The sequence below is a fragment of the Gallus gallus genome, chromosome 14, assembly GCF_016699485.2.
Source record: "Gallus gallus isolate bGalGal1 chromosome 14, bGalGal1.mat.broiler.GRCg7b, whole genome shotgun sequence".
Taxonomy (NCBI): Eukaryota; Metazoa; Chordata; class Aves; order Galliformes; family Phasianidae; genus Gallus; species Gallus gallus.
The window spans coordinates 6,550,424-6,562,622 of NC_052545.1; the positions used below are offsets into that span (position 1 = coordinate 6,550,424).

At 50.5% G+C, this 12,199-nt stretch overlaps 1 protein-coding gene across 12 annotated transcripts; it reads left to right on the plus strand.

The window, feature by feature from the left end:
- Nucleotides 1-613: 613 nt before the first annotated feature.
- On the plus strand, nt 614-12,180 carry SLC5A11 (solute carrier family 5 member 11). 12 transcript variants are annotated; one of them, XR_005839969.2, is made up of 17 exons: nt 614-805; nt 2,535-2,706; nt 3,439-3,510; nt 3,756-3,860; nt 4,054-4,113; nt 4,265-4,369; nt 5,445-5,550; nt 6,287-6,367; nt 6,902-7,107; nt 7,565-7,700; nt 7,924-8,031; nt 8,189-8,339; nt 8,537-8,705; nt 9,274-9,489; nt 10,635-10,797; nt 11,157-11,271; nt 11,883-11,909. XR_005839969.2 is itself a non-coding variant. In XM_015294476.4 (16 exons), exons 2-16 carry the CDS (start codon nt 2,539-2,541, stop codon nt 11,177-11,179), a joined length of 1,869 nt encoding a protein of 622 aa, XP_015149962.1. In that variant the 5' UTR covers nt 614-805; nt 2,535-2,538; the 3' UTR covers nt 11,180-12,180. The 12 variants fall into 12 exon arrangements, 8 of the variants coding, with proteins under 8 accessions (XP_015149962.1, XP_414862.5, XP_040503816.1 ...); XR_005839971.2 differs by adding an exon at nt 9,811-9,921 and having other exon boundaries at nt 10,048-12,180; XR_005839972.2 differs by lacking the exons at nt 11,157-11,271; nt 11,883-11,909 and adding an exon at nt 9,811-9,921 and having other exon boundaries at nt 10,635-10,665.
- Nucleotides 12,181-12,199: the final 19 nt, after the last annotated feature.

A 12,199-nucleotide genomic window follows, 5' to 3' on the forward strand; every position in this document is an offset into this window, starting at 1 on the left:
TTCTGGCTTGCTAGGCTTTGGGGTGCTCCTTTTCATCACTACATATTTAACTTTCCTCCATTGTCTATCTAGAGAAGCCAAAAGGAAAGGTGAAAGTTGGAATTCTCATTTTAACAGCGGAGATTTTAAGAGAAGTGAGGTTTCCCAAAAGGCAGCACAGAGAGCTGTGACGTGACGTGACTCACAGGCTCTGCTCAAGGGCAGCCAGCAGTGGTAGTTCTGCCTGGGCGTGAGCTGCACCCCTACTTCTTGCTGCAGCCTCTCATTTTGGAAGGTCCCTTCAGCACCATTCAGTGCACGTTATTTGACTGCAAACGCTTATCCATCCTGGTCTCAGAAAGAAACCCAGTCCTGGGATTCACCTACAGGCTCACAGTCGGACCCCATCCCACGGCTGAATCCTGCCCTTTGTAAGGCTCAGGCACGCATTCAGACACAGGGCTGTCAGCTCCCTCCTGTGTCTTGTGGTGTCAGCCCGCGAGGACATCGGCGCTGACTTTCATTGTTACTTGTCCCTTCATTAGCTGCGCAGATTGCTTAAGAGGATGGCACTCTTTGGAGTTTGACCTATGAGCGCTGATAGTAAAAATAACGTACTTCTCACCAGAGCCGCAGGAGACTGAACGAGTAACTTCGGGCAATTAGTTTAACTTTGACTATAAATATTCCTCCTCGTTCCTTGTGACACTGTTAACAGCTCCGCTGGCAAATCCCCATTCTCTGGCAATATTTAAGCTGCCCGTCAGTTGGCAGAGGCTCGGTGGTGCCTAGCGCGACGGAGCAGAATGAGACCCAGCTGAGCGCAGTAAGTCCTCCGGCTTCTACCTCGCGGTCGGGCACCGGGCTGCGGGCGGCTGCGGGGCGGACACCCTCGGGAGCAGCGGTCACTGTAGGAGGGGTGCAGAGCTGGGAAAGCTTTAAAAAATCCCCTTGCAGCAGCATTGAGATAGATAGAGCGCTGGCGGTGCCTCGGCACCCACGTGGCTGCCTCTCCTCGGACCATTGATAAAGGCCGGCTTCAGCGGGCGCATTTCAATGCCACGGATGTTCCTTGCTCACAATCTCTGGCGAGGAAAGCGCTGCCGCCTGTGCCAGGAACCGAGGGGGACCGCGCTGTGACCTGAATGCACAAAACGGGCAAAATTTCCACTGGGCCGTGGCTGAGTGAGGATTTGAAGCCGGAGCAGCCGAGCTCACCGCGCTCGTCCCTGTGCTCTGTGTGGCACCCACAGATGCAGCTCAGTGTGGGACAGCCCCAGCACATCCGTGTGTTCCCTCTCGTTGGCAACGCAAGAAAGAGGGCTGGTGCTGCTCGTATTGCAGAGGGAAAACATAAAGCCAAGCCCTGTGTGGGACTGAAAGCAGGTAGCTCAGTGTAGACTGCGCTGCAGGTGCACAGCACCTGATATGGGAGGTGCTTTGGGCTGGTAAGAAATGGCAGAATGGGAGCTGCCAGAAGAGAAAGCAGGAGGTGGCAGAGGGGTTAGTGGCTCCCTGAGGCTGGCACACCAAAGAGCATTTCTCTTCTCCAAGCTAAGCGTGCCAGCACAGCCTCAGTGCCAGCCCAGATGTCGCTCCTTGAGGTGCAGCAGTAGCACTCCCAGAAGACACAGAGGAACCTGGGCATGTTGTAAGGCACAGGGAACGCTCTGCAGCCCCATAGGTTGTGCTCTCAGCACTCACCATTCAGAATGTGGTTCTGGATGGGCTTTGGCACTGCAGTTCCAGGTTGTGGCTACCTCAGGGCACAACCCGCCTGCTGTGTATGGCAGGGGATGGGACTGCACCTGAAAACCGCCCACTGCCCAGCCTTCCCATAAACACAACCCCATCCTGGGCTGAGGCTGAGCTCAGCAGGGACACAGGACACTTTTCAGTGCTGCCCAGTGAAACCGCTTCATTTCCATCACTGGTGCACTTGCAACATTGCCTCGATGTGTAGGGACAGTGAGTGTGCTTTTGCTTATCCATTCCCACTCTGCTTTGTTCACACACCTGGACATTATGTACCTGGCCATGCCAGCAATACCCAGGAGCAGCTGCTTGCACTTCAGACAGTTCTTTAGGCACCAGGGAAGGTGAGGGTCAAAGCTGCCTTTTCTTGTATCAACAAATGGGTGAGGCCAGAGGGTGTTGTGAAAGCCACGCACAAGGCACAGGCGGATGTCTCTGTGCTGTGTTGGGCGCTGGGCTCAGGGGAAGAACCTGTTGGGCTGCTCCTCTTCCCAGCAGCAGGTGATATCGCCTTTCCCTGCCCCACCTTTTCCAGCATTTTGAGGTGGGAGCTTATAAGTGTCATCTTACAAGTGCAGCAGTAGCCAGAGGACCAGGCATAACAGCAGAAGGAGGAGCAGGCACTCGATGTCCTGGTGGTGACGGTGCTGTGGGGCCCAGGGGACATCTCCTCAGCTCAGCAGGGTAATGGAGAGCAGATCCCATGGCTGGGCAGAGTGGGGCATCCTGGGGATGTTCAGGAGCAGTCAGCAGCTTCCCCTTCTGCCAAAGTGCTGCAACCACACAGCCATGTTTTACAGATCTATGCCCAGAGGAAGCACCCATCCTGCACAAGGAGCCATGGAGAGCACCAGCAGCACCCCATCATCGGTGACGCCCCAGTGGGATGTGTTTCCCCAGAAGACATTGGGTCCCATAGACATCACTATCCTCGTGCTGTACTTTGTGTTTGTCCTGGCTGTTGGGCTGTGGGTAAGAATTTAATACTCAGAGTGCTGTTATATTGGAAAATATGGCTGTTTGGGCTTCAACTTATTTTACTTTGGCTTGAATCAAGCCACACTTCACTGAATTCAACTATATGAGTGGAAGGGCACAGCTGACAGGTCCTTTCCCCTACTTCAACCTGGGGAAGTGCCCTCACTGCACTGCAGAAGGGCTGTTCAGCTCCAGTGTTTGCAGAGGTACTGAGAGCACTTGTGAGGAAGAGGCTGTGTAAGTACCAAGTACTACTAACAATGTTTTGTTCATTCGGGAAGGAACTGCTGTCCCATGTATCATCTGTGTTTGTCAGTGGTGAGGTCCTGACAGCAGATTTTGTAAATTAAAAATGGTCCTCACATACAGTTAAGGCAGCAGGACATCCTCCTGGCATGGCTTTTGCAATAGCAGAAGCACAGTCTGGCCGTCACAAGGCAGAGATGGATGGCTGCTGCCTCCACATGCGATACAGAACTCGCTGTATCCCATGAAAACATTTGAGATCTCTGAAGAACGGGACTCAACATGTAATACATGCAATGCATAGCACTCCTTCTGATAACTGCAGGTGTCCACAGCTCTTGTCCAAAATTGCTTGCCTCCATTGTGGGTCTGGAGTGAGGACAGGCCAGGCTCCCGCTGGGGGACCAGCCACGTGCTCCGTGCAGTTCTGAGCATCAGCTGATAAAGGTAATCCTTTGTTCTGCTCTTCTGCTTTCTCAGTCCATGTGGAAGACACAACGCAGCACGGTGAAAGGCTACTTTCTGGCTGGGGGACAGATGGTGTGGTGGCCTGTAAGTATCTTCGTTGTTATCCTGCTTGTGCCCCTAGGTTACAGTGAGACTTTTGTCCATGCAGAATTCATTTCTCCAAAAAGAAGAAAAAAGATGTGTTCCGTGTTTTTGCAAAGGCCCAGTAACAATGCTGGCTTTCTCCAAGACCAGGGCAGCTGGCTGGCACAGTGTCTCCCTGCCACCTCCCCTCTATGCACCCCCAACCCCCCAGGGACACAGTGCCTGACCCCTGCATCTCTTCCCAGGTTGGCGCATCCCTGTTTGCCAGCAATGTTGGAAGTGGGCACTTCATTGGCCTGGCAGGGTCAGGAGCTGCATCAGGAATCGCTGCAACAGCCTATGAGTGGAATGTGAGTGTGGCATTACATGGCATGGCACGGCTCCATATGTATGGCACAGCACAGCAGCCCTCCTGCTGCCTCCACCAACTGCTGGGGGGCCTGAAAAGTCCCCAGGTCTCCATGCCCCTGAGTGCCACATGCTCTCCTCACCTGACCGCAGCCTGGAGCAGCATTTTGACCTTCCTTTCCACTTGTTTTGCAGGGCATGTTTTCTGTTTTGGTGCTGGCATGGTTATTCCTTCCCATTTACATAGCAGCAGGAGTAAGTAAATGGGGCATTGTGTCCATCAGTCACTTTCTGGCATTCAAACCCTCACGTGGCTCAGGAGCTCAGCCATCCTCAGTTGCAGCTGCACAGCTCCCGGCTGAGCCCCTGTGTGCTGCTGCCTCTCCAACACGCCTGTCCCACACAGGTGACCACCATGCCGGAGTACCTGCAGAAACGCTTTGGTGGAAAAAGAATCCAGATATTCCTGGCTATTCTCTACTTGTTCATCTATATCTTCACCAAAATATCAGTAAGTAGGAAAAAAAAAATGGTAGGAGGTTGAATTTAACCTGCTTTGGAAGAGTGCGTTACCCAGCCAGGCTGAGATCACAGAGATCAGGATGGTTTGAGTTGAAAGGGACCTCTGAATGCCATGTGGTGCCACTCCCTGCACTGAGCAGGGACACTCACAGCTCCATCAGTGCTCAGAGCCCTGTCCAGTCTGACCGTGGGTGTTTGCAGGGATGCGGCACTGCCTCTCTGCTCTTACTGCAAGCAGCTTCTTCTTTATATCCAATCTGAATCTCCCAGTTTAGTTTGAAACCATTTCCCCTTGTCTGTCACTACCGACCCTGCAACAGAGTCTGTCCCCTTCTCTCTTAGAGCCCTGCTTTAGGTACTGAAAAGATGATGCAATGGTTGGCCCTTCCCAAGATTAACAGAAATAGAGGTATATTTTTAAAGTACCCTAGAAAGGTGGGCTATAGCTGTTTTGAGAAGCTACACAAAAATGATTATGTTTTTCCCCATTAAGGATTTGAATGTTTGCTACAGTAAGGGGAAAGCTAGATGTCAGCATCCTGAGCAATTACTCATTGGAAGGTTAAGCTGAGTGGATGCATTGTTGTTAGATTTGTATGCCTGGCTAGCTTGCACAGTTTCTTCCCTTTGCACGTTCATTTCCTGCACAAACACCTACTGCTGCTATCTGCAGGATGAACAGGAATGCGGGAGCTGGTATGTGCTCAGGCGGAAAGAGTTTTGTGATTTATTGCTGCTTCCCTTTGATGCAGTGCCTGGAATGAATAACAGGAGCAAGCCTTGCACAACACCCCGCGAGCTGCTCATTAACTGTGCAGAACTGCATGAGCTGGAGAAAGCAGAGAGGTCTCTGTCTGTGATTTCCCTGTGCACACAGGGCACAGGTGGGCCGGGAGCCTGGCAAACACCTGCCCGATCCCTGGGAGCACTGCATTCCTGGGGTCCTGTGGATGCTCCTTAAGAACACACTGTGATGCAAACCACCGTGTGTCCATTCCCTGGCATCACCAGCTCATAGGGGCAGGGTAATGTCATCTAGCAACTGCATTCATTTTTGTTCATAGGTTGATATGTATGCTGGGGCCCTCTTCATTCAGCAAGCTTTGCACTGGGACCTCTACATTGCTGTGGCGGGCCTGCTAGCAATCACTGCTGTCTACACTGTAGCAGGTGCGTGGCTGAGTTTCAGGTCGGAGCACAGCAGGTCCAGCTCAGCGTGTGCATGTAATGCACAAAACAGCCTCATGCTTTTGGTAGGGGCCCTGAATTTCACATTCTATCTGTTTTTGCCATGAGTATGGAAAACAGGGAGAACAGCAATTGGTAACTCACCTGTTAAAAAGTATCACCAGGAGTGAGTATATGAATGCCCCTTATGAGGCCATGCCAGATATGGATGCACGGCAGTCTCTCCTTAAGAGAAGAGATGCTCATGGCATGTGCCCAGTGCAGTTCCTCCTCTGGGCTTTCTAGTGTATGAGGGATTAACATAGCAATGAGCTGCGTAACGCAAAAGGCATTGTCAGTCCTGGGCGCCCTTTTGGGGCTTAAGAGTGGCCAAATGGAACAAAGCCATGCACGGAGCGAGCACAAATCCCACACAAACAAAGGTTGCTCCTTTCCCAGCGCTCACCCCTGGTGATGCTGCTCATAAAGATTGCCTCCACCTCTGCTGTTTTTCCTCCTCCATATTCAGCCTGGGCTTTGTTTTGGAATTTTTCCATGCATTTCCCATAGAAGTACTTACACTGGACATTGGCTTCTTGGTGACAAAGTGGTGATTCATTCTGATGTGAAACACAAGGCACAGGGATGGCTGAGTACGGGCAGAGCAGCACGGCACTGCTCCCCAGGATGCTGCCGAGGGGGTCGGAGCGGATCCCAGCACTGCTCTCTGCTCCCACAGGTGGTCTGGCTGCCGTCATCTACACGGACGCGTTGCAGACCCTCATCATGTTGATTGGTGCCATCAGCCTCATGGTTTTCAGTGAGTGCTCCTCCTTGCTGAGCTTTACAGCAGCTTTAGCACTACAAACACACTGGGTCATTACAAATGTTTACTTGATTGGTGTTCCGAGAACTGCTTTTTATATTTTTTCCTGGAGAAATACGTGTTCATATAGTCTTCTCAAATCAAATAATCTTACAGTAGTTCTTAAGTGGTAAAAATGCACGAGAACTCCATAAAAAATTAATTAAAGAAGTAGATTCTGAGGTAGTATAAAAGATGAACAAGCATCATCTCTAGCCAACAGGTTTACAGCGTGATGCCATCCCCTGCCCAGCATAAAAATTGTAGAATAGGTTACAGTGCCATTGTGATTGGTTTGGAAGGAACCTTAACAATCATCTCATTCCAACCCCCTGCCATGGGCCAGTTGCCAAGCCAGTAACTCCTGATTTTAAAGAACACTTGTGGAGGATTTATAGAGACTATAGCTATCTGTCTATCGAGCAAACTATAGAGACTAAAGCCAAGAGCACAGGAGACATGATAACTACTTCTCATGACCTATTTTAGGCTTTGTTGAAGTTGGCGGTCTGGAAGGTTTGCAGGCAAAATACTTTGATGCCATTCCCAGCACCCGCAAGGAGAACAGCAGCTGCGGCTTGCCAAGGGAAGACGCTTTCCACATTTTCCGGGACCCTGTTAACTCCGACCTTCCCTGGCCAGGGGTGCTGGTGGGGATGACCATCCCGTCCCTGTGGTACTGGTGTACTGACCAGGTGTGTCACTGCTTCTGCCTTGGTTTGGTTTTGAGGATATGTTCTTGGCTGTTTGACTCTGATTGCAGACCTAAGGGCCGCAGCACAGCCTAGACTAGTCACTATTTCTGACAGCAGTGCAGTAAAACGTGTTGCTTTCAATCCTCACACCGCAAAACTGCAGAAGCACAACCAGGTTTTGTGAATTATTTCAATGTAGAAAGAGGGGAGAATGTGCCTCATTGTTAATCCCAGTCCGTAAAGATGTGAGGCATTCTCAAACTCTTTCAGCTCTGCAGGGGTCTGATCACCTCCACCCCAGTGCTCACTTTTCTACAACTGCAACAGTTTAGAGAACAGAATATATAAACGAACACAGCATGAAATCCACACCAAAGAGCAGTACATGACCCAACCACACCACAGAGCTGGCTCTGCTCCACCCAGCAGCAGATCCATTGAGTTTCTTTCTCTCTAGGTCATCGTTCAGAGATCCCTTGCTGCTAAAAACCTCTCACACGCCAAGGGGGGCTCCCTGATGACCTCCTACCTGAAGATCTTACCACTCTTCATGATGGTGATGCCGGGCATGATCAGCCGGGTCCTCTTCCCAGGTCAGTGCTGAAGGAGAGCTCTGCTCCCTCTGACAACCACTTCAGGCTGTGTCCATTCTGTGCAGCTGAGACAGCTTTTGCAGTGCATCACAAGTGCCCAAAGTATGACAAAATTTCCTCCCAGTTACAACTAGCAGAATGCAAATTCTCCAAAAGCAGACTTCAGCAATACTGTTTCTTGTGACTCATGAACATTGCTTCTCATTTGCCTTGCTTATTTCAGACCTGGTGGCTTGTGCAGAACCGGAGATCTGTCAAAAAATCTGTGGCAACCCATCCGGCTGTTCTGATATCGCTTACCCAAAGCTGGTGATAGAGCTCCTGCCTGTAGGTGAGCAGCCTGAGCAGAAGAGGCCAGAGGGGAAAACACCTGCAGCTGTAATTCAGTGGGGTTACATTGGGCTTGATGGAGGAGCGGTGAGGGACAGCATACAGCAAGTGGTTATTTGGGATTCTCAATGAGGCTGCACAGATCTTTCTGCTTCCAGGACTCAGAGGCCTGATGATGGCCGTGATGATAGCAGCCCTCATGTCCTCCCTCACGTCCATCTTTAACAGTGCCAGCACCATTTTTACCATGGACCTCTGGAAACACTTCCGGCCTCGATGCTCCGAGTGGGAGCTCATGATCGTTGGCAGGTATGGAAAACTGGGACAGGTACGTTGCAAGGGATCCACTACAAAGGAGGGCAGGCCAAGAGCCCCGTAGCACACAGATTTACTGCAGTGCTAAAGTTGAGGCCTCATGGTTACAAGTGATCTCAGGAGGAGTTTTGCAAGATGGACAATTGGAGAAGAAACATCTGAGCTAACAATACTGACATCTTCTTGCATAGGGTCTTTGTGCTGCTACTTACGGTGGTCTCTATCCTGTGGATCCCACTGGTCCAGGCTGGCCAGGGTGGACAACTCTTCATTTACATCCAATCCATCAGCTCCTACCTGCAGCCCCCTGTGGCAATGGTGTTCATACTGGGCTGCTTCTGGAAGCGAGCAAATGAGAAGGTAACAGCCCCTCTAGGCAGTGCTGGACACAGTCATCCCTGAGGCAGGAATTCCCAGTGCTTTTCAAAAGGCATTTTGCAAGCAGCAAGAGGACTGCATTGCTTGGCTGCAGGGCATCCTTCATAAAACCTGAAGCTCGTTAGGGCCTTGCTTGCCATTCATTAGATGCACTTGTGTGATCTGCACCAGGGGTCCCATGTTGTTAACGAGCATGGCACCAGGAATCCAAAGCCTGCAGCTCCTCACCTGGTGCTAAGCATGGGGTAAAGCCTTCCCAAACCTGGCTTCACTTAGCTGGAGGGCAATCGCTACCACCTGTGGTTAAAGAAGCCACTGGGATGCAAACATCCCTCTTCAATGGCCCACTGGTCCCCACACAGGGCAGGAACCGCGCTACTGTAACACCACCAGCACACCTAGATTAAACAGAGTAGGAAAGGGAGGGGAGGGAAGCTGCCAAACAAACAAACAAACAAACAAACAAAAACCAGCAAGCCTGGAAGCTCATAGCCCTGAGCCCTGGCTGAGCTCACGCTCCTTGCTCCAGCAAATAACCCTCCCTTCCTAGGGCGCGTTCTGGGGCCTGGTGCTCGGGCTGCTGATGGGCGTCATCCGGATGGTGCTGGACTTCATCTTCCCTGAGCCCCAGTGCGGGGAGCGGGACACGCGGCCGGGCGTGCTGCGCTACATGCACTACCTCTACTTCTCCATGGTCCTGGCGGCCGCCTCCACGCTCACCGTGCTGCTCGTCAGCCTGCTGACGGAACCCCCCTCAGAGGAAATGGTGCGTCCATCCCTCACATTTCTTCCCTTATTGGTAAATGGATGCCCCACGTTACATCCATGGGAATGAGGCGGAGATAAATAATCTGGAAATGGGCATTTCCACCCATTCTTAGTCTATGAAAACACTTGCAGCAATCTGTAACAGCAATCCCTCCTTTGCTCCAGCACCCTGCTGCTTTCCTTTTCAGGTTTTGGTCCCATACATCCAGAGTTCCACCCTGGAAACCGGTCAACAGTTGATGTTACAAAGAGCTGTTCTTAAGTTCAAACATGTGTGTTTAATGCATAACAAACTAGCTTTTTCCCTCTATTTTCCAAGAAATTCCAGCTTCTGGGTCATCTTTATGAACTCTTACTAATTTAGTGAGGAACCATTTTTACTCGCAGAAAAGAGAAATCAAGGGCAGAGAGCACACTTCCTCTGGAACAGGTTTGTGCCAGTTTGACTACTTTTAATAGACATACCGAGGCTACAAAAAAACGTAAATAGCAGAAAGGAGGGCCTGAAGGGACCTTCAGAAATCATACAGCCAATGCATCTCTTGCTTCGAGACAGGACTAACCTGGCATTGCTGAAAGACCCGTGGTGAACTCACCCCCATAAACCCCCAGAGGGAGGTGCACCGCCAGGTCGAGATCCTGCCCCTCTTGGCAGAAGTTTTTCCTCTTCTCCAACTTGAATCTTTCCAGCTTCGTGTTGTGCTCATCCCTTCCTGTCTGCCCTGTCACTGGTATCGAGAACACTCCTCTTTAATGAGCCTTTGACGTATTTGATGAAAATGATCCTATCTCCCATCTCTCTTTTCTTCTCTAAACATCCCCCGTTCTGTGAGTCATTCCTCACTGGCCACAGTTCCCATTCTTTTGCTCCCTTCCCTGGCCCACTCAGGCTGCATCCAGTGATAGCCACAGAGTAACCAAAAGCGAAGACCTCCATCCTTCCAAGAGCTCTCGGGCTGCAGATAAAACTAATCCACCGCCGCTCTGCCACCAGCAGCGGAGCACTGAGCCGTTCACCTGCTCCAGCAGAGCGGGAGAACAGACTTCGACCCCTCACAGTGTTCTCTCTGCAGGCTGCTGTACTGCTCAGGCAGTCCTTTAAGCGACCGCAAAGCAGTTTAACACCACTCTTCATGCCATCAGATAAGTCGGCTTACCTGGTTCACACGTGGGGATCCTCCAGCCAAGAAAGACCTATCGGTCAGCACTTCTCCTGACACTGCCAAAGGAGCGCGCGAAGCTGAGCGTCCAGCTCTCCAGATTGATATAAGCATTGCTTCTGAAAATAGTACAAATGATAACAAATGTAAGTGCCCCAACACCGTACTCAGTAACACCTACAATTAACAACTCTAGGCGTTATGTAAAGGCTCTGAAGACAAGAACAGTTAAAACTGCTTCCTCTGGATTTCTGTATCTTCAGGGCATGCTAAAGGGTTTTTACCTGACAGTTTCACCTAAGCTAAAGCTTAGTTTCTTTTCCATCTCTTGATGGCATTACATATGCTTGAAATCAAGAAGGAGCTGGATGGGATACAGAAAGCCATGCCACTGTCCTGCATAGAGCCTAGCGCTGCCTGCACCTGCTGCAAGGAGAAGTGATTGAAAGGGGAGGGTGGAGGAAAAACACAATTACTTTCATGAAATTCCATTTCTGTTTTTCAGTGATGTTTTCTGATGGACTCTAGCAGCAGGGAGAACCCAGAGCCCTGGGCGGAGCTCTTGACAGATCAGTGAAGGAGGATTTACATTTTTTAAAACTTGTACTTGTCGGTATTAGGTACAAACATGCATAGCAACTCATTCTGCATTTTCCAGCAATGATTACCATCACTTGTTTTTGCCAGGCTTGGGACTCTGTTTATGCAACTGTGCAGCTGTGTATTCCTCTGATCTATAAAAAGCTAAGGAAAAGATCAGTAAGGTAACGAGGAAGTGAAGCACAGATCTCCCAGTGCTGAGAAGTCTTATTCTTGTTGCAAACTGGCACTTTGTCCCACATGGCCCAACCCACCCCAAAGCTGGGAGAATTCGTTTCCCGCACATGTAATGTGGAGTAGCCCTAAGTGGACACAGTATGCACGTGGCAAAGGAAGCTGATGGGCTCCAAGTACTTAGAGATGGGCTTTTAGGTTTGGTACTGTTACTGCTTCCTAAAATGTTGGGAAGAGCAGAGCTTGAGCTCAGACCTCTAAGGTAGAAAGAAACAGACCCTACAGCCCCAAATAGATGTTATTTGCAGGGTTTCCCACACCTCAGTGTAGCTAGCATACTCGTTTAAAGAGCGAGGATGCACTTCTGCATCAAAACCCTTTGTGCAGGGCTATACTGACATATACCTGGGATTTGCTGTTGGTGACACTTACACCTTGCTCTGTGCTGGCTCTGTAGGTCCGACTGGCACCAAAAAGGACTCGAAGCTGGTGAGGACCCTCCTGTGGCTCTGTGGGATGGAACGCAGACAGGAGAACCCTGAGGATGTGGCGCCAGCTAAACCCGAGCGTCCCATGGCTTCCCTGGAGGAGAACCCGCTGGTGAAACACATCCTGAACATCAACTTGATACTGAGCATATGCGCAGGGGTCTTCCTCTGGGCCTACTTCGCATAGCAGTCCGCCGCTTGATCCCAGATGACATCAACTAATGTTAACTGGTGTAAATAATAATAATTAGCAGAGGGTTAATGTAATTCATAGTGCTTTCTAGGT

Bases quoted from the DNA above. Each gene is read 5' to 3' on its own strand.
- SLC5A11 (XM_414862.8), top strand. From the start codon at position 2,539: ATGCCCAGAGGAAGCACCCATCCTGCACAAGGAGCCATGGAGAGCACC. The intron at 8,032-8,188 runs GTGAGCAGCCTG...TTCTGCTTCCAG, and splicing joins GATAGAGCTCCTGCCTGTAG to GACTCAGAGGCCTGATGATG. The intron at 8,340-8,536 runs GTATGGAAAACT...CTTCTTGCATAG, and splicing joins GAGCTCATGATCGTTGGCAG to GGTCTTTGTGCTGCTACTTA.